Below are 22,778 nucleotides of genomic sequence, written 5' to 3'. Positions count from 1 at the left end.
AATTCGGCTAGAAAGTTCGCACCTAATTCTGAACTAGGATGGGGCATAGCGATACTAATTTATTAAGCCTGGGCAAGCTGAAGCACATTTTAAGAAAGTTTCCATAGCCCATCGACCGGTCTGTTGTTTTGAATCTTTTTTTTTAATACTGGAAATTATTTTTAACTCCAGAAAAAGAGGAATTAATATTTAAAAAAGAAAATAATTCCTAATATGAAATTAAAATTTTTTTAATTGTTACTGGATATATAAAATGCAAATGTGTTATTCATCTGAACTTCTGGTCTAAACCATGGGTTTGAACCCCGGGTCTTGCTCGGGGTTCGTGCTCAGAGCTGGTTTAGTCGATTTTTAGACCCAAACCCCGGATCTGGGTTTTACACAACCACAACCAATCAATTAACAACACTTGTCACACATGATTTCTGAATAAAATTTGTTAACTTAATTGCATACATGTTGGGCAAATTTTCAAAAAAAAGTATTTAATCACAAATACACTACAGAAATTTTTAATATAAATACAAACTGCTTTCAAAAAGAATATTAATAAATACTTTTTAAAAAAATTTCAAAATAGTATTTAAATATAAAATACCTTAACGAATACTTTTTAGAACTAGTTTTTATATAGTTACTCTAACTATATCTATTGATGATTTAAAAAAAAACAAACACATAATATTCAAAATATTGCAAATATAGTTATTTCAACAAAAAACACATATTGTCTAATAAATTACCAATAATTATTTCAATAAACATTTTTAAAATATTATTTAAAATGGGTTTGACTAAACTGTAAATATTATAGATATAATTTATTATACTTTATTAATTCAGTACTGATTTCTTATCTTATAAAATTAACTAGTAATTTAAATTAAACTAGTGAATATATAATAATGAACAAACAGAAATTATTGTTTTTGACGATACATTGTATTTTATATAGCAGTGAAAATATTCTGTGTTTTTTATTGGGACTATAAGTAAAATGATTTTTTGATTTTAGAAATAAATTAAAAAAGAATCACAAAAATTAAACACAATAGTTCGACCTTGTATTTTGTCAATCTTATTTAATGATTGCATTACTATGTCAATCCTGTTCACATCATCATTTTCAACTTTATTTAAAATCATATATATAATGGCGAAATTTATTAGAAAATTAAAACAAAATTTACCTCGGATCACAAATTTAAAAATTAAATTTTACAATGATAAAAAAATATTTATTAAAATTATTTTTTATATAAATATTTTTTATTTTAGAGCATTTAAATTGAAATTACTTTTAAAAATATCCAAATGAATTCAAATATAAAGACAAAAAAGTATTTAGTATTTAAAAAACTATTATTTGCGAAACCAACTTTGCATGTATGTTTTACTCACTAAAAGGATGAATTTGAATTTTTACATATAATATGTATATATAAAATAGAATGTGGTACCCGACCCGGAACCTTGAAGGATAAAGGTTTAGCCGCCCTCCTCTTCACCCCGGACGACCCCGATGCTGTCTTTTTTGACGTTCGTGAAATCGGGCGGGGCAGTTTCGGTTCGGTTTATTTTGCGAGAGTCGCTCACACTCGTGAAGTCGTGGCCATCAAGAAGATGTCGTTTGCCGGCAAACAGGCCCGAGAGAAATGGGCAGACATCGTGAGGGAGGTGGCCTTCGCCCGCCTCCTTTCCGGAGAGATCGATCTGAGGAATACAGTGAGATGATACTTGAATATACATGGTTTTCCATTTAAAAAAGGAAAATATTATTAGAAGAGGTTCAATCAAATAAAAGATCTAATCAAGAAGGAAAAAGCAAACCTATCGGATTTTTTTTTAAAAAAAATTTCCGCCTGGTCTGGTTCATATATTTAATTTTATGGCCCAATCCGGATTTTTTAAAAACATTTATTCATAATTTTTAAAGCTAATAATGACGATATAAAATATTCGCCGGGTATTTAAAAAACATTTTAGGTCCTATCCGGTTATTTATAAGAAATTTTTTTAGGTCCTCCCCTGGTATATTTAAGAAATTAAAATACGGCCCATGTACCCGTGCCTGGCTTGCAGGTCTCTGGGAAAAGGTCTGATAAACAAACATTTCCTCTCAATCTCTAAAAATTGGGAATCTCACTTATATCTCCCTTTAAAGCAATATTGCAAATAATATTAAGGGATGCTAGGAACTAAACACTCGTGTTTAAATTGGGTTAAATAAGAAATGGCAAGATTCACAATTTAAATGATATTTTTTTTAACGATTTAGAACCATCCATATAACATTTGTCCCATTAAAAAAGGAAAGTATCAAAAAAGAGAAGGTCTCACCGAAAATGGAAAATGTTTCCCATTCAAAAAATTAAATCGTCATTTATTCTATTTTTTAAAATATTTTAAACAATTGGAAAGGGTTTTTTTTAATATTTTATATTATTTTTATTATCATAATTTTAGATCATCCTATAATGACATATTTTTAGCATTTTTTCTTTAATTTTATGCTATTTTTAACCTATTTTTGTCATCTTACCTCAATCTTCGATTATATTTTTTGTTATAACCTTGGATTTTCTTTTTTCTTCGTAATCTTTCTTATATTTTCTATTTATTTTTTGACATTTTTGGTTTCTTTTCTATTTTTTGATATTTAAGCAATTTCCTATCACCTTTCATACTCTTAGGAACATATTAATTTAATTACAATTAATCTTAACATTTACAATAATAACTTTTCTAAAATTAATTTGTATCCTATTTTTAATAACAGGGTGTTGAACTGACAAGTATAACGATTCAGTTCCTTTCCGATTCTTAGTTTGAAATATGAAAAGGGTTTAGTTTCTTTTCTGGTATTTTAAAACTAATTTATATCGGTTCATTCCGGTTTATAAATCCATATCGGTTTAGCAATTTTAAAATTATCATATTTATTATTTGGTTGATCCCTTAATCTAATAAAAATATTTTCTAAAAAAAATCCAAAATAAAAGAAAATAGATTGAATTTCTTACAAATAATTAAAAACCGTTAAGAACCTGGTACGGTTTGGTTTAAATTTTTAATATAACGGTTTGGTTAGGCTCGGAAAATTATAATGATTCATTTCTGTTTCGCGGTTCGGTTCGACACCTTCTAATTATAGTAATTTTGGGTGTTGGTTATGTAAAATTTTTTTAAATCTGCAAGAATATTTATGTTGATGTAGCTATAGCCCTCATTTGTTCAATATTTGTATAACCTTAGAAGGCATTTTAACCTTATATTATTCACATTCCCCCTTCTTTAAAGCTTATCGAATCTGACTCAACCACCCCTACTCTAATGGAAAAGCCAAACGTGGTTTTGAGCGAGCCACACCCGAACCTTGTCCACTACAAGGCCTGTTACCTCAAAGACCGCACTGCTTGGCTAGTGATGGAATATTGTCTAGGAAGCGCTTCCGACCTCATAGAAGTTCGCAAGGAGGAATATTTGGCTTTTAATGCTAAGATTTCTGTGTAAAATATTAGATATAAGTTTTTCTTATTCATATAAACCATCTGATAAGATTTTTTGGTAAATAATTGAACATATATTTAGTTTTATTAACCCTGCTGTAAGCATTTTGTTATAATGTTTGAACCACTTTTGGAAACCACTTTTATGAAATATATAGAATTTTTCTTTTTTAAAAAACGATCCATTCAAAAAAGGAAAAGGTTCTATCAAAAAAGGAAAAGGTTCGATCAAAAAAATAAAAAGTTAGGTAAAATAAAGTCCAACCAGAATTGGAAAACGAACAATCAAAGAAGGAAAGGTGCGAACAAAAATAAATGTGAATTAAAAAAAGAAAAGACTTTATTGAAAAAGAAAAATGGTTAATCAGGAAATTATTTAATTTTTTTCAATTCTTTATTTTTTGGTTTAATTATTATCATTCACTATTTTCATCTTTCCTGTATTTTGGTTTTTGAGTTATTTTTAATTTATATAGTTTTATTTTTAGTGATAATTATGATTATTCCGAGTGATTTTGGGGTTTTTAATTTTAAAGAAATGTATTTTTAAATTGTAATTTTTTTATATTATTTTTTTTACAATTAGGAGCTTCCCTATAAAAGAAGAGCGAATTATAATAATTAATTAATTTTTTTTCCCATTTCCTTGAATATAATTCGTGCGATTTTTTATATATACTCAAGGCGGGCACCAATAGTTGAGTGTGACCAAAATAAGGTAAAGACCAATTTTTTTGATATTGTATAATTTTTGGGGAAATATTGTGGAGCACTATGGTTTTTTGAGGCAGTAGTGGAAAAAATAGTAAAGCAATTTACCGTGGTTATTGGAGGTGGTAGTGAAAAAATTACAGTGAATATTAAAAGTTGGTGAAAAAATGTTATGTACTGTTGCGTCGTTTCAGTGTTGATTTTATTAATTATATCATTATTTAACTTTACAATCTTGGTAAAGTTATTAATTTTTTATAAATAATGTTTGGAAGTAAACTGTTTTGTAAAAATATTTAGTGCTAAATTAAATTAGTTAGATATAAATTAACAAAAATCTTTGGATTATTTTATTTAAATTTTTTTATAAATTTCAATTGAAGAGTTTAAAATAACAAAGTACGTGGAGTTGCAGTACAATGTACTAGGGGCAGTGGTTATATTAGTAATATGGTTGTGCAGTTTATACTTTGGTAGGAAAGTACGAAGAGAGATAAGTATTCGATTTTGTGGGCAGTCGTTTGGTGGAGGGTAATGATGAAGAGGATGATAGATTGGGTAAAGTAAAGTAGTTACCAGTGAGGAGATTATGAGAGGATGGGTGAATAATGATGAAATTGGGAGGATGGAAAATGGAAATTATGATGAGAGAGGTATGGTCATTACCGAGGGCGTCAAGAAGTGTCCCGAACGTTTGGTATTGAAGCGCATAGCAGTATAAATGTGATTTGTTACAAATGGGATGTCAGGGGACACATTGCGGTAAATTGCAGAGATTTCAAATGTTTTGAATGTGGAAAAAGGGTCATATTTCAACGTATTGTCTGGGTAAGAGATCGATTACGATACGCAAGATGTGTAAGATTTGCGCATGCGGAAAATGAATGCAGAGTTGGAAAGATAGATACGAAGAGGCTTTCCACAGAAGAGAGAGAGTTCAAATGCTATCAATGTGAAGAGTGTGGCGGAGGTAGCAGCGAACGGAGAAATAAATATCGAATGTAAAACTGTGTTTCAAATGCCGAAAAGAAGGGTATTGGGTGAGAGATTGCTATATGAAATGATTATATGGTTATGAGAAAAAGAGAATTCAAGTCGAGTCGTTAAGAACGTAAGGGGATATGTATTATATTGGTATTAAAATTAAATAAATCGATTAAATATAACCAATATGATATCCTGGGACAATGAGTTAGGAAGCAGCCCATACGGATATGGTTATTAGGACTATATATTTTAAAATAAAAATATTTTAAAATTTTATTTACAAACAATTATAAAAAACCACTTGATGTAAAAAAATATTTTAAATGAATAATTTAGACAAATTAGGGGAAAAGAAACCTAAAGAATTTATAATTTCGTCAATATTGTTTAAATAAATTTTATTCTATTGATAAATGGTTAAATTATTTAGAAAATTATCTTTCATAATATTACGAAGTTTTGTTTTACTTAGTTTAATTTTACTCAGGGCCCTTTCGGCAGTACGTGAGGTAGTAGGAATAGTTAATGAATATTTAGATTAAATTGATAAAATAGGTAAAGCAAGCGAATGATTTTTCCACACTGAATTATAAGTTTTAGAATCATCATCATCATAAGAATAAGTTAAATAATATATTAACATAAATATTTTAATAAAATAAATTTACAATCCTCAAGAATTTGACAAGTCTTTAATTATTTAACCTCCAGGTCATGATAATAATTACATCCCCCCTTTTAGCCATCATATAAATATTTCGAAAATCAGATATTTCTTCAAAAACTTGACTTTTAAATGGTAAAATTTAAAAATATCCTCGATATCATCTTTAACTAATGTGTTTTCCACCATTCCCTACTTGTAAAAAATTATGATTGATTTAAATATTTCATCGATTCATCATTAAATCTTTCATCAAACTGCATTTATCAAATCAAGTGCAGCATAAAACATAATGATTTCAAAGCTATAGATATTAAATTAACAAGTCTAATTGTGGATAGATTTAAAATACTAACGATAGTGAAAATTAACATAAATTAAAAATTATTACAAATTAAAAAAAATATATTAGAATTAAATTTAAGTATTACCCAAAGTTTTAAAAAATAATGTGTTTTCCTCAACTTGTAATAATTATGGCAAGTGAAATAAATGGTATCCTGTCATTACAGAGAAACCAATTATAGAGAAACTCTTACAGAAAAAACAATTTTAGAGGATGTCGTTTATAGAGAATTATTTTATAGAGATTCGCAAATTCCTCACCATGTCAAAATTTTGTTCTATAATCGAAAAAACTTGTGCAAAGATAAGCAAACTATTTTTTATGCCGATTGTAATAATTTTCTAACAATAAAAACTACACAATTATTTCCTCTAATATTTAATATTATTTCAAATGCTGTAATTTTTTTTCCCTATGACTATGTAGTGCCTAAGTAATAATTACACAAATTTATACAAAAATGTTATATATTATATATATATAACATTTTTTACAAAATAATCATCTTCTTTTAATAAAATTCTTTATAAAATAATTCTTTATAAAATACATTCTTTATAAAATAATTATCTATAAAAATGCATTTTCTATAAAATCATGCTCTATAAAATACATTCTCTGCTTCTCTATAAAATCATTCTATACAAATGACATGTTCTATAATTGTTTTCTCTATAAAAAATTCTCTGTAAAATACTTATTTTTAAAGATAAGAATACAAAATAAAATAGATATGTTAAAAGTTACTTTGGCAATGTAACTTAAAGAATATGATTAATACTATTTATATATGCAGTTTTTATAAGATAAACCTAGATATTCTACTAAATAAGAGCTTAGCAATATTCATTTCGAAATACAAATAAATTTTTATTTATAATAAATCCAAATAAACATTATAAATAATATACCAATATAAAAAATACAATTATATGATTAAATTAAAGATTTATATTATAGGATAAAGCCCTTAAATAATCCAGCATGGCAACAATTAGAAAAATCCTTTTGGATCTTTCCTGGTATTCTTTCTTTGACAGTGGAGCCAATAGTCCTAAAGAATATTGTTCCAATTTTTATCAATTCAGACTATCTTCGTCTTTGAGACCTAAAAATGAAAATGTTAAAATTTATAATATAATTACTAACTCTTTATAAATTTCCAGATCGTTGGATTTTGGGAACTTATATATGACGAAAAACTTCGATGCCAGCCCTCTAATGAATTATTGGTAATCGGTTCACGAGATAGTGTCGATTCGTAGCAATTCCATAGAGGAATGTTAAATATTGGCGACTTCCTATCCATCGCTATCATTATTCCAATCCACGTCTCTTCAAAGTATTCTATCAAGGGGGCGAGAATGTCCCTATTTTCTTGATAGAATTTAGAGGCACATGATTCCTCCAATCCATGAATTACATCCTCTACTGGTACATATGCCAGTGACATTAACACCCGCGCATTGCAGGCAGTGGAAACGACTGTTTAAAAGCAGATATCAAAGTCGATCATGATGAATTTATGATTTAAAAAAATTTAGAAATTTTTTATTTGATTGAAAATATTAACATAATTATGTTGGCGACGTGATGACATCAGAACACGAATAGCGAGGATAATTGTTTTATGTTTCATCCCGTGGATTGTGTATATTTGCTGGAAGAGAGTAGGACATGTCATGAATGTGCCATCTGCATACCATTTATCGTATGTTGATAAAAATTGTAAATTTTTATGGTTGAAAATATGATACATCGGTGATCATGATGACCACTATCATATAACAAAAATTGCTCATTATTATTGGATAATTGATATTCATTTGGTATGACCAAGTCAATCAGGCACATAGGAACGGCAGGCTCTTCCTACTTGGCGTCTTTTCCTTTGAATTGTCCTTTTAATTAAGGAACAATTGGGCATTCTTCCAGTGACCGCTATGGATATATTACTAGATATATCGGACATTATATTATTGGCCAGAAATTGGGAACTAGATGCCTCTTGTTTAATTCTATTTAACTATCTTCTTGCTTCAATGTCTGGTACATGTGGTTATGCTTTTGATTGTGGAATATATCCATTCTTAGTTCTGGCACATGATGTTTGGTTAGATGTTTTTTCTTTTTGAAATTGATAAAAATCAAGAAGTTGTAACTGATTATTTCGACTACTTAAAATAAATTCAGCCATAATTTAAATTTTTTTTATCAAATTAAAAAAAAAAATTATTATTACTTAAAACATTCTAAAATGGTCTTTAGTGACAAGAGAATAGAGAAAACAATGATAGAGAATGTCGTTTATATAGAATTACATAGATTGTTTTCAATTGATGAACACTTTTAATGTCATAAAAATATTCTGATATATCACATTGAGGTATTATACGATTAAGGTTCACCACTTCATGACAAATTAGAGATCTGCAAAAGTAGGTCTGGCCCGTACCCGGCCCGGCCTAATATTTTTTAAGAAAATTCTGGCCGGATCGGGTCTTAGAAATTTTTTAAAATATCAATTTTATGTTGAATTTTTTATGTAAAATAAAAATATGTGATTTTATTTATAGAAAGTAGACGCCATATAACATATATCGTTTATTTTGAGTAATTATAAAAATTAATTATATTTAATTCGGGGCAAAGTTTTTTAAAAAAAATTTCAGGTTCGGGCTGGGCCGGGCAAAACTTTAGAAAAAAAAATTTCGAGCCTGGCCGGGCTTGAAAAATTAGGCCCGATGCAGATCACGTTGACAAATATCATTTAACTAAGGAATGTATTATCCATGTGTCCCCCCATCTATAATTTAAAATTTTTAGGAAAAATAATATTATAAGTAAGAACTATTATTATACGTAACTGATTTAAATCTTAGCCAATAAATTTATATTAATATATGAATATATTATAATATATTCGATTTAAAGTAATTTAATCGATCCGGCTATTCCTGTATCTACTATCCACTTAAAATAATTGTTACTGTAACTAGTTATATTTTCCCAAATTTAATTCTTAACTTAACTAGTTGCAGTTACATTGCCAAAGTAACTTTTAACAACACTATCTATTTTATTTTATATTCTTATCTTTAAAAATAAATTGCGCAAAACCTCACAAATCATGTCAAAATTTTGTTCTACCATTAATTCTTCTAATAATCGAAAGTTCAAAGATAAGCAAATAATTTTCTTACAATAAAAACTACCCAATTATTTACTTATATATAATTCTAATATTTAATATTATTTCAAATACTGTAATTTTTTTCCCTATGACTATGTAGTGCTTAAGTAATAATTACACAAATTTACACAAAAATGTTATATAACATTTTTTTATAAAATAATGATATTCTTTAAATAAAATTCTTTATAAAATACATTCTTTAAAAAATAATTCTCTATAAAATACATTCTCTATAAAATCATTCTCTATAAAATACATTCTCTATAAAATCTCTGTAAAATCTTTCTCTATAAAATCATTCTCTGTAAAATCATTCTCTGTAAAATTATTCTCTATTACGACATTCTCTATAATTGTTTTCTCTAAAAGTGCATTCTCTATAAACATCATTCGCTATATAAAACTCTCTTTATAAACAACATTCTCTATAATTGTTTTCAAGTGCATTCTCTATTTTTGTTTTCTCTATAAAAGTTTCTCTGTAAAATACATTCTCTGTAATGATGTGCAACCGAAATAACTAATGATGTTAACCCTGTATTGCATACTGTGTATCTCATTCCACATACCACAAATTATATAATAAATCTTATAAATAAATTTTAAATAATTTATATGGTGCGTATTTTAAGCTACAATCCATATCTTCGATTCGAATGTTAATTTGGGCCACGTGATCTATTATTTATTTTTAATTTCGCATTTTATTAAACCCTATTTTTAAAAATGGCTATTTTTTTATAAAATTTTTCTTCTCAATTTTCTACACATCGGAAAAGGATAAATAATATATTTGACAAATTTCAAAACATTATAAATAAAAGGTAAAAATAAATGTTTATGAAATTATTTTATATATTTATTATTTTTGAAATTATATTTTGTATTAATAATACGTGGTTTTAAAGACACATTATGCAAATAGTTTTATATTTTTAGAATTATGAATTGTGGTAACATACCTAACGATAGTGAAAATTCAAATTTAAGTGAAACGTCTGATTTGAGTTTCTATTAACACAAAATAATATTTAGGTATATTTAAAATTTATGTTCTCATATAATCTTTAAATATCTAGATTTCAATGAGACAGATGAATCGGAAGAAGAAGAAAATATCAATAATGAAAAAGAAATCGTTAGGAAAAAAATGGTTTGGAAAAATTGCTTAACAAATTTACCGTTAATTATTCCAAAGTGGAAAGGAGAAATTCCAACGGTTGATAAATTTAAAAAACCAATGGATTATTTTAATATATATCTCAATGAATTATTACCTTTTATTGTTTACGAATCAAATTTATATGCCATTTAATGCAATTCCAATAAACCTTTGAATTTATCGAGATATGAATTAGAAAAATTTATAGGAATTTTTATATGTCAATTATTAAACTTCCCAGAGCACGTCTGTATTGGGCCACTAATACAAGAGATGTCATGACAATCGCTGGGAACAGATAAAATCATTCATTCATATAAATGAATGACAAATTTATTCCACTTAAAAGTGAAGGCCATGACCCACTTCATAAAATTAGGCCCCTAATAACTCTAACCAATAATATACTAAAATCTTTATCGATAGGCGAAAACATTTGCGTAGATGAGCAAATTTTTCCATACAAAGGGATGAGCAGGTTGAAGCAATATAACCCTCAAAAGCCCAAAAAATGGGGCTATAAAGTCTTTCTACTATGCGGAGATGATGGCCTTCTGCATAATTTTGAAGTATATTCTGGGAAAATACTACCAGCAGAAGGATATGACGTTGGAGCAAGTGGCAATGCTGTGCTCCGTTTAATTTATTCAGCAAATTATTATAAATGATTTTTTGATAACTGGTTTTGTTCCCCAAATTTGCTAGTCGTACTCGCTCAAAGAGGGATATTTTGCGCGGCCACGGTCAGAGGTAATCGACTTCCAAATATAAACTTCCCAACAGATAAGGAGTTGAAAAAAAGGGCGTGGATTTTTTGTTTAAAAAAAAGCAATAATAAACCGAGTGGAGCTAAATTCAGTGAAGTGGCACGACAATGCTTTGACTTTATTAAGCACTTTTGTAGGTACACATCCTCTAATAGACTGTGAAAGATATGATAGGAAAAAGGATAAAATCATGATAAAATGTCCAAATATTGTTAAAATTTATAATAAATCAATGGAAGGTGTAGATGTCATAGATTCTTTACTTTCCTTATATAGAATTCATACGAAATCAAGAAAAGGGTACCATAAAATTTTATTTCATATATTTGATATGTTACTTATAAATTCATGGTTGCTATATAAACGTGATTGTAATAGTATATCAATAGCATGCAAGGATCGATTAAGTTTGTACAATTTCAAAATTTCGGTGGCGGAAGTCCTTTGCAAATATGGCAAATGCACTTCAAACAATATACCAAAACGAAAATCAATTCAAACTGGTTATCGGGAAAAATGTAAAAAAGGACCAGCCCAATATTTACCAAATGAAGAGGTTAGGAAAGACCTCACGGCTCATTGGCCCAAATATAATGATAAGAAGGGTAGATGTAAAATGCCAGGATGCTTATTTATAACAAAAGTATCTTGCAAAAAATGCGGTGTATTTATGTTTTACGCACACAAATATTGTTTTATAGATTTTCATGAAAATTAAAATGTTTAAACATTTAATATTTGTTGTATTTAATAAAATTATATATATTTATAGTTTAGAGTACAGGGGAAAAAATTGAAATTTATATCCTTAATTGCATAATGTGTATTTTATTTTAGTCCATATACCCTTCATCTTCTAAGAAATTTAGAATATGAGATTATCAATAGTATCAAGAGCAATAAAAAATCTAGTTTGCCAAAAAAAAATTATTCTAACATAGGACATGCAATACAGGGTTGTTAAACATAAATAGAAGTTTTTAAAAGTTGTGGTAAAGAACTGACTGAAATTATATAATAATCAAAAAATTAAGTAAACTAATTAGTTAATTAAATGAATAATTTCAAATCTAAGAAAGATATCTTGATTAATTTCAAAAATATTCGAAGAATAATTAAATTTTATTTTATTTTATTTCATAAAATATTATATTATAACAAAAAAAATCTTATTTTATATAAACATAATTTAATCATTTTACAAAAATTTAAATACGCTTAGTTTAAATATTACTTTGCCAAAACCAGACGATTTACTTTTTATAAATTACTAATTATACATAAAAAAAACTATTTGCCTATAATAATAAAAAATCGATTTAAAAAAATTAAATACTCAAAAAAAATACTATTATGAGAAATACTTGCATATTCATAAAATCAAACTTATAATAACAAGTTCATTTAAATTCAATAAAAACAAGACTATTTGCATGACTTGAGGCAATCTTACAACAGTCAAATTACTCTATACCTAATTGTTTCTTTTTTTAAGGACATATTATTTTGACAATTATTGTCTATAAAAATAGACTAAGCTTATTGTTGTTAATGACTCGAACAGAGCTGACCCAGATTTTGGGTTGAGATAATTTTTTCGGCTTCGACTCAGATCAAAGACCAAAAAAATAACTCAAAATTTGGGTCGTTATTTTCTATTCCGATTTAAAGTTCGGGTCTTTTTTTCGACTTCGATCCAAAATCTGGGTCTTTTTATAAACAAGACCCAAGGTGATGGCCGCTTTTTTTTCACCTGACCCAAAATTTAGATCAATGGGTTTACTCCTAAACATATAAAGATAATAATAAATAATATTTAGATAGTAATATTATGAGCGGGTAAGTTAATTGCATTTTTTAATTTTGAGGCTGACTCACTAGATAATCTTCTTAATGGACGGGTCTAGATCAACCATAGAAGAATGGAAATATCATAATCGTTATTTTTTTAAAAAACTTTTTTGAATTTTTTAAGAAAATAGGTAAAAATATATTTTGTAAAAATGTTAAATTAAAAGTTCATTGAAGATGAACCCTAGAAGAGTGACAATTATAAAAGTTATTTTAAAATTTTTTTTGACGTAAATGGAAAAATATATATCGTAAATATGTTAAATTAAAATTTCAGTGAAGACGAACGATAGAAAAGTAAGAATTGTCATATTGGTTTTTTTAAAACTTATACTACTCAGATGTTATATAAATATTAAAAAATTTCGAGAATAAAATTTCTAATTATTAACTATTTAAACATATCTCATATTGTGCTTTAAATTTAAAACACCACCAAAAATTATCAAATCTACTATTAAAATAATTAGAACTGTTCGTTCGGAATTTCCTCATACCCGGAGTTCCCTGACACAACCCTAGATATTTTCAGACAGATATTTTTTGGCTTGATTTTATTTAATAGAAAATAATTTTAAAATCGATAAATTATAGGATATGAACTTTAATATTATATAAAAATTAAAGTTTACAAGCTTTGCATATAAAAAAATCATGGTTATAATAGCTTATTATCTTGCATTTTTAAAATTTTGTTATAATCTGTAGTATTCCGATTAGTGATCTGCATCGGGCCTAATTTTTCAAGCCCGGCCCGGCCCGTAATTTATTTAAATATAGAAATTAATTTTTATAATTTCTTAAAATAAACGATATATATTATTTGGCGTCTACTTTCTATAAATAAAGTCACATATTTTTATTTTACATAAAAAATACAACATAAAATTGATAAATTTAGATATATTTTAAGAAAATTTTAAGGCCCGACCCGGCCCGAATTTTCTTAAAAAAAATTAGGCCCGAAGCCCGTTTGGGCCGGGTACGGGCCGGGCCCACTTTTGCAAATCTCAATTCCTATTACTATTATTATTTTTCTTAACCCAATACTCCGGTGAAAAAAATGACGTTAGTACTCAGGTGGGGTTTAATGGATCCCAATTTCAAATGTATATATCTCCAGTTATATTCATTATTTTTATTTAATATTTGGATATAAGATAGAACTAACCTTAAACTTAATAAAATATTTATTTATTTTTATTTCTTAAGCTTAGATTAAAGATGATGAGGATAATTATAATTTGTGCCAAAATTTTCTAAAAAAATCTTACTTTTTTAAAATTTCAAATATTAAATTAAAAATTTAAATAATCATGATAATTCAAAATATGGATCTTTATTCTTCAACATAAAAAATATTACACTAATACATTCAAACATGAAAAAAAATATAGAACATTGAAATATGTTTTGACATGTAAAACATTTATTACATAAAACATAAATTTATTTTACATATTTGAAAAAATATTTTTTTTTTTTTATTTTGATGGTTAGATTTAAAAATTCTAGCTAAATAAAGTTTCCCAATGATGTCTTGAATTGTGTTACATCAACTTCTTTAGTAGAACTTTCATATTGGTCAGTATAGATTTTACATATAATTTTAATTTTTTCATTGGTATTAAATAATCTCTTCAATCATTTTTGTGTTAAGAACAAGTCAAAACATTTTTCTGGAGTGTCAGCTTCTCTTATTCTTTTACTCCTGGCAGATGAATAACTAAATTTTATTGATGAGTTCTTATTCTTTGATTAGGAAGATCCTTTTTCCATTTAAAACTTATTTTTTTACCTAATTTTAAAGAGAAATATACTATAATAAATGATTTCATATTAACCTAAATAATATTAAGTTTATTTTCTTCAACTAACATTTCTTTCTCATCTAATTCAGATTGTGTATCATGATCACTATCATATATAAAATCTTCATCCTCACTATTAATTATATTGTCATAATCACCTCAAATAAAATGATGCATCTTAAATAATTATATATTTAGTTTCAGAATCTGCAAAAATCATTATATATGATAAAAATAATTTGAAAAATAATAATAAACTCCACCAGAGAAAATCTTTACGTTTTCTTTTTCATATATCTCATTCAAAATATAAGATATTTAAATTTTGTTTTAATAAATTTTATAATATAGTAGTATATATTTATAATTTTAAAAAAATATTTCTTAAAAAATTTACAAATTTAACTCGGGTGGGTTCTTACAAACCCCAATCAGTTACAAAATGCTTATATCTTAAAAACTACTCTACTTAAATATATGAAATTTGGAATATAGATTCTAAGATATATTTGATGAAGCTACTAAAGAATATAGATCATAATATTTAACCATTTTTACGTAATATCATTTCTAACATGCCTGGGGTTTCATATACCCTAGCCAGAGTATTGAAGGGTTAATAATTTAGCGGCAATATTATCTCGATAATGCATTCGTGATAATACATTTCGCGGTAATGACATCATGATATGATATTTTTTAATATATATTTATTTTAAAAATATTTTTCTATTATATAAGTTTTAAAATTTTTTTAAAATATATATATTTTTTAAATTATGCGATTATTTCAAAATGAAAATAAAATCTTCTTCAACTGATAAATTTTTTTTTAATAATTGTTATTAAATTTGTATATTTTGTTAGTTTTTTTATTATTTCAATTGTTTCTCTATTTGATTAAATATAACTAATATAATATATTATAAAAAAGGAAAAGCATATAATTTTTTTTTTCTAAGACAAAATTATATGCCAAAATTTAATTAAATATGACTTAATAAAACGATGCATCATTCTATGATATCTAATTCTTAAACACCATCGACACTCAACTTATCTATTATAAGCTTTATATTTATGTTTAGACTTCCTGGAATCGAGTCAGAAGTCCGCCCCCCTCCACCTTTAAGTGAACAAGAAATTGGAGCTGTATGCATAGGTGCTCTATCCGGACTAGACTACCTCCATAATTTGGGCAGGATACATCGCGATGTTAAGGCTGGTAACATTCTCTTCACAGAAGACGGGCGCGTCAAACTTGGTATGTGTATTCTTACAAATATATTATAAAGGCTAAGCTTGACCGAATTAAGCTTTTTTTAACTTATTTATTAGCCAATAAGAATCCATACGATTAATTAGCAATAGCCATAAAAATGGTTGGCTAAGACTAATTAGCCGTCTTATTTTTCAATGGCTAATCTGTCGATACACTACCAATTTTATATAGGGTTTCAAGCTAGTCTATTTTATATTTAAACGGTTAATATTATTATGATTAGGTATTATTATTATTATTTAGCTTATGTGTATATATTTAGTCTTTACCCATCCTAAAAATAAATTTTATAATAACTTACTGATTGATTATTCTATAAAATCCATTATATAATTAATTAATACTTATAATTTATTTACTTCCCACAACAACCATTTATATCCATCACATTCATGTTACAACAAAAATTTTAATTAAAATCATTAAATGAATGAATATCTAAAAAAATGTATTCCAAGGTTGTTTAATGATAAATATAATAGCCTTTTTAAATCGGAGAATTTAATAAAATTATTTCTTTTATCTAGAAAATAGTATTCTGTTAATAAAAACATTTTAAAATTTTCGTCCATCATTTTTTTAAAAATAAAATATTGAAGGTGTTTTAAATGAACCTTAGGAACATTTCTTTTACTCCAGCCATTTCAGATTTATATCAAGATTCAAAATGGGGTATGATTTAGAGTCCTATAGGACCACCGTTCCGGCGGAAACATCATCTATTAAATATACAGCCTGGCCTTTACCCCAAAAAGATTAATATTATATTTCCATTACACTTTTTGCCTGAATAAAAATCAATTATAAATATAATTTAAAAAATAAGTAAAGTTTTAAAAAATTAGGGAGGTGGATATATTATTCATTTCATTTCATATCATTATTTCTAATAAATAGAGTAAAATAAATTAACATCTATAAATTTTCAAATTCATTACTGAATATTTAAAATTTTCACCCCTACAGGCCTTTTTTGAAATTCAAGCCGAAACGGGAAAGGTCAAGAATTAAATTGAAAATTATATTAACTTGAAATACAATTTCTATATTTTTGTTTAACACTAAATCAACCTTAAATAGAATGGAAAAATATTGAAAGTATATATATCTACACACTTCATGCATTGCCATATACATAAGCATGGCAACATAAATTATTAAAGATAAAATATATGGCCTCTAATTATTTTGCCCCTCCTCTGGCCCAATTAATATTCTCACCAAACGAGGTAAACTGATTGCTTCATGGTTTCAGATTATCAAGATGCCCAGCATTTGGGGTTTATCTCCATAATCCTTTTTAGCACCACATTGCTTCCCTGCCTTATTCAAAGATTCGATCTTGCCAATTATGTCAAATATTGTGACCTAAATGAAAATCAAAATTCATCTATTGACCTTCCTCAACCCCAATAGATTTTATCTAATCCATTTGTGTCTACATTCTCCAAAATACCTCACAGTGTTCGCATTCTAGCAGAAAAATTACGTAATCTTATTGTTTCGCTCAATAAAAAACATCATTTCATTCTTACCTTCCTTGATTTGAGCCGTTTTAAACGACTAATTTAATATTTTATTCAGAAAATATTACACAAGCCTGAGGATTTTCTTATAGACGGCACAAATTTGGACATCTATTAGCGAAATCACAAGGCGTAGGCAATATTTTTCTGGCTAAATTATTGAGTTGCCTTTATTAAAAATCGGCTCAAATCGAGCCATTTAACAAGACTACTTATAAGGTATGTTTTCATTCTTGTTAAAAAAAAGAAAATGTTTTTTCATTGATAGAATACAAATGGTTGCAGTTTCCAAAGTATACAATAATTTTTATATTTAGGGAAATAGTTTAAAATTTGTTTGAAATCATCCGAAGCATCTATACCATTTTTGGAACATTGTCAACCATATTTACTTTTATACTAGTGGCGTCACTAGTCTTTACAGAAAATTAATATCTTTTTTTACATAACATTTTCAAAATGATAAAAGTAATACATCATGGGATACTTTAACATATTCACAATTAAAATCTACAATATATTTAATTTTTCTCTACAAGATTTGAAATAGATCGCAGGGTGCGGTAACGATATTTGCAGATTAAATGCTGCCTGATATCAAGAACCATCCATCAATTGAGTTACAAAGGCATCCCAAAAGGAAATAAAAAGATTTATTTTATAATATTCTTTAGCTGACATTATATTGGAACGATGGACTTGTTGCTGCAAGTCGAGCAATATTAAATTCGAGCTTTGCTTTGGCTCAACAATGACATCTCATTTATGAAATTCATTATCTACATTTGCTCTAATTTCCTTAAATGCCAATATAATGCTATCAGATATTTGCATAGTCTCAATCAAATTGATATCATTTTCCTGAATACTTTAATTTAGTTTTGCAGTGAAAAGGTTTCATATGATTTGGTAGAAAATTTTAAAATGGTGGATAAATATAACTAGAAAATTTGTTCGATATTAATTTATAGTAGTATATTTATTTCTACTGTGAATATGTTAAATAAATGGAAATTGGAATATATATGCGATGAGAGCTAGAATCAGTAAAATTTTTGAAAAGTGTTTAAGCTGGCATCTGATTTTACGCTCCTGGCGCTGTTATAGATAAACCCATCATTTAAATCTCTTATGACTACGAATATTTTTTCCCCTAGATTTTTAATTTTTTAAATAATCTCGTCCCCAAAGATTACTAAGGTGTTGGTAATTATAGTCATGAAAATTGCATTTTAAAGGTCAGAGTATTTGTTTTTTTAAGTTGGCGTGAGCTAAGGCAAATTGTGAATTGTTAGATTTAGTTGAGAAATTAATGCAAGTATAGTTTTCGCTCTAGAAATAATTAAGTTGGGGTTGACTTCATTGTGATCGTTCATAAAGGAGCTTATCAAACGGGCAACAAGTTGAGAACCACAGTCATTTTATGTAGGGAAGGGGCTGGTCTGATGTGAGATTGTGGACAGTTTTTGTCCAGGTGTTGAAGGTTAAGGTAGGTCATCACCTGCGATGGAGATTGAGGAATTCATGGGAAAAAAGATTAGATAAAATGAAGGACGATATAGTTGGGACGAGGATAAGTATATGTCATTCCCGTTAGATGTGACTTATAGCCAGGCGTAAGTCGAGAATGTTATGCTTAAAAGCTATTTCTATATATATTTATTTATAAGTTCACGAGGCCGAAATGGCGACGCTTTTGAAAACCATATGATAATATAAAATCTGGGGAAAGCTAAAAAATGTGTGTGGGATATGCATTAAAAAGTGCAAATAAAACCAAAGTTAAGAATATAACGTCAAATTGAAATTCTCGAAGAAGGCATTTTCTGTTATGCTCAGAGCTTATCGCTATAATATTTTTCTATACTATTAAATATTACTATAAAAAGCTAACTTTTTTCTTTCTTGTGTTCATCCTTTTGTTCTCTAATGACTTGCAGAAAGCCCGAGGAGGATATTTATTAATTAGCTATTATTGCATACAAATGAGAAATCACAAATAAAAATAGTGAGGCTAGTATAAGTTGATTATAGACAAAACATTTAATAATGATATTTATTTATCGAAAAATCTAGTTATTAAACATCAAAAGTTACTTTTCTTAATTAAATAACGATTTTCGATTAAGAAATTTTCACTTTATTTGAAAAATTAAAATAAGTATACTTCATATTTTATAGTGTTGGTAAGATACTTTTGGAAAGCAACTTGTTACAATTACACTTTCTCCAATAGGTAACTAGTTACAGGTAAATTTCAAAATTAATTAGTTAAATTGATATTTGCTTTTAAATAATTTATAAAACCCATCATTTTAAATTTTTTTTTTTTATTATACAAATTTTTTACTAATTTTAATCAAAGGAATTTAAATGAAAATATTATTTAATTAAATAAATAGCTAAACTAAAAAACTATACCACCCTTAATTATTGATAATGAAAAAATATTCTATGATATATATTTGCAACCAAAATTATATAAATAACACAATAATAATATATATTTTTCTTAAAAAATTAAGCTTAATTGACTTTAGAACAATGAGCTATTCCCAAAAGTTGTGTCTTATTCTTGTTGTTCTCTAAATTAGGCCAATTCAAAAACAAATACGAGTCAAATATTGAATCATTCATATTCTATTGCAAATAATAAAATTTACTATTTATATTCGATTCGAAAATATATAATAATTCATACCAAATATATTTTTATCGCACTTCTAATTTTTAACAACAATAATCTGATAATAAGGAACATGTGAAATGCATATTAATAAAGTTTATATTGCCAAACCAATTTTTAAGGTAAAGTGTTTTTTTATTGTCTTCTTTATAAGACATGCGAGCATTTGGCGGTTCTGTGCCTTACAGAATCATGGGTAACTTAATTAATTTGAGCGAGAAGCTGCGTTTTGCGGATGCCACTGTAGTTGGAATAGTTTAAGTAATCCTTAATATAATGGATTTTTGGTAAGGCTTCATTTAACCTATTAGTGTTATAGCCTAAAATTTCCAATGGAGTTTTTATTGGATGCCTGTTTATATCCACTAAAATTTTTAATTCAATTAGCAGATCTTGCTGAATTAATATCGCTTTCTAACCTATCCTATGTGAATAAAATATTTAATTGACAACATTTTTCCTTTAGGTCTCTTTCGCATTTATCAATTCTGATATATTATAGAATCCAAAATCTTTAAAGAGCTCTAACTGCCGGAAACGTAACTGCTGCAAAGTAATGCATTAAAAAATTCAATCTCATATTCTTTTTGAGGATCATGTATAGGCGTTCCATCTCCTTCGTAATAAAATTGTTTTTGAACTTCTATCTACTAAAATATTATTGAAGGAAAGCACTGCTCTTCTAAATTCATTTCTGATTCCTGCGCAAGCTTTTCGTTGAGTCAAGGGAATTCTGAAAGCCGTTTTCCTTATCGATCTAAAATATCGGGTACTTTCTAAAGTGTAATGACTCTTTCCAATTCAATATTCACTTTGCCTAACCTTAATTAGTAAATTCACATTGGTTAATATATACCTGATGACAAGAGTTATCAAAAATGGGAATATAATTATTTAGGCTATGAAATGTTTTCTTTGCGGCATTTGGGTTTATTCCTTTTTTTCGGATTATTAGTGCATCTTAAATTTATCAACCTGATTTCTAATGACCTTTACACTCTCCATCTTACACTTCCATCGCGTTTCAGGTAACGGGTTTAACGTAAAATTATTCATATGATCATTCAAATTGACGCTGAGTCCAACAACAAAGCTTTGGACAACGCTAAAAAATGATTTTGCGACTAATGATGATGTGATGATGTTATCAGTAAGTATTAGATTTAAGCTGTGGCAATCATATGGCATAAAAAACACTCCGATTTATTTGTAATATCGAGTGTGAACCCCTTTATAACAACCTCTCATATTTGATTCATTATCGTGTCCGCGATAATTTTTTTATGGCTAATATCAATTTTTTAGATAATGATAAAAATGCTTCTACCAAGGTTTGGCAAGTAATGGAAATGATTTTTAGAAACAAACAAATCGTTCTTGTTTTAACGGAGTTGTTGCTAAGTTCTACATAAACTACGATTTATTGTTTCTGGTTCTTATGTCTGGTGTGCAGTCTAATATCACAGGAAAATATATTGCGTCTTTAATTGCATCGAAAAAAAAATTTTCTACGATTTTATATCCTATCTAGTTAATAATTTATTATTTTATACTTCCAAGGTAATGATTATGAACACTATTATTAAATCAAGAAATGTGGTCGAATAATATAGTAAATTTGATATTAAAAAATATCATATTTACTTTCAATTTTAATTTTTTTCACTGATATGATAAATTATTTCTTCAGTCATTTTGGTGTTATAATCAAATCAAAGCATTTTGTGGAGTGTCTGTCTCTTTCCTGCACTCCTTTCTCCAAACATATGAATAACGTTAACGAGTTCATATTCTTTGATTAGGAAAATAAATTTCCATTTAGGAACCTTATTTTTAACTAATAAAGAAAAATATACTATGATATGATTACATGCAATGTTGCGCAGTAATTAATTATATATATAATTGATTCCATAATTGCTATTTCTTTTTCGTAATTAGTAACTTTAATTAATTTATATTTTTCAGGCATGTAATTAGGATTTAGCCTTTATAATTCATAATTACATATAATTCCTTTTCTTATTAAATTAATTTTAATAAAAAACACTTATAATTTCAATCAATTTAACTCTTATTTTTTTAAGCTATCAAAAATGCAATCATTCATTCATATGTTTGGCGGAAACATAATGAGTGATTTTGAACCTCTAACTTTTACCTTTGATTCTTGCTTAATACAATCTTACATTCGCTCGAAGATTAATATAAATTGTCAATATCCAATCCAATTTTTTTTAAAAACTCTTCCCTGGGTCAGTGTGCAAAAGGCTATAATTA

General features: G+C 27.0%; 1 protein-coding gene across 3 annotated transcripts in view; it reads left to right on the top strand.

Annotated features, from left to right (window-relative positions):
* The window catches only part of LOC135922552 (serine/threonine-protein kinase TAO3-like), a 228,180-nt gene that overhangs the window by 41,174 nt on the left and 164,228 nt on the right, over positions 1-22,778 (top strand). For all 3 annotated transcript variants that reach the window (XM_065456943.1, XM_065456944.1, XM_065456945.1), the window contains 3 exons: positions 1,451-1,725; positions 3,301-3,509; positions 16,093-16,268. In XM_065456943.1, coding sequence (XP_065313015.1) covers positions 1,451-1,725; positions 3,301-3,509; positions 16,093-16,268 — 660 coding nt within the window. The remainder of the gene's footprint in view (positions 1-1,450; positions 1,726-3,300; positions 3,510-16,092; positions 16,269-22,778) is intronic.

Source organism: Gordionus sp. m RMFG-2023, chromosome 1 (assembly GCF_954871325.1).
Source record: "Gordionus sp. m RMFG-2023 chromosome 1, tfGorSpeb1-WG-v2, whole genome shotgun sequence".
NCBI lineage: Eukaryota > Metazoa > Nematomorpha > Gordioida > Chordodea > Parachordodidae > Gordionus > Gordionus sp. m RMFG-2023.
The sequence above is the reverse complement of the archived record's forward strand: the minus strand, read 5'-3'. Positions and strand labels throughout refer to the sequence as shown.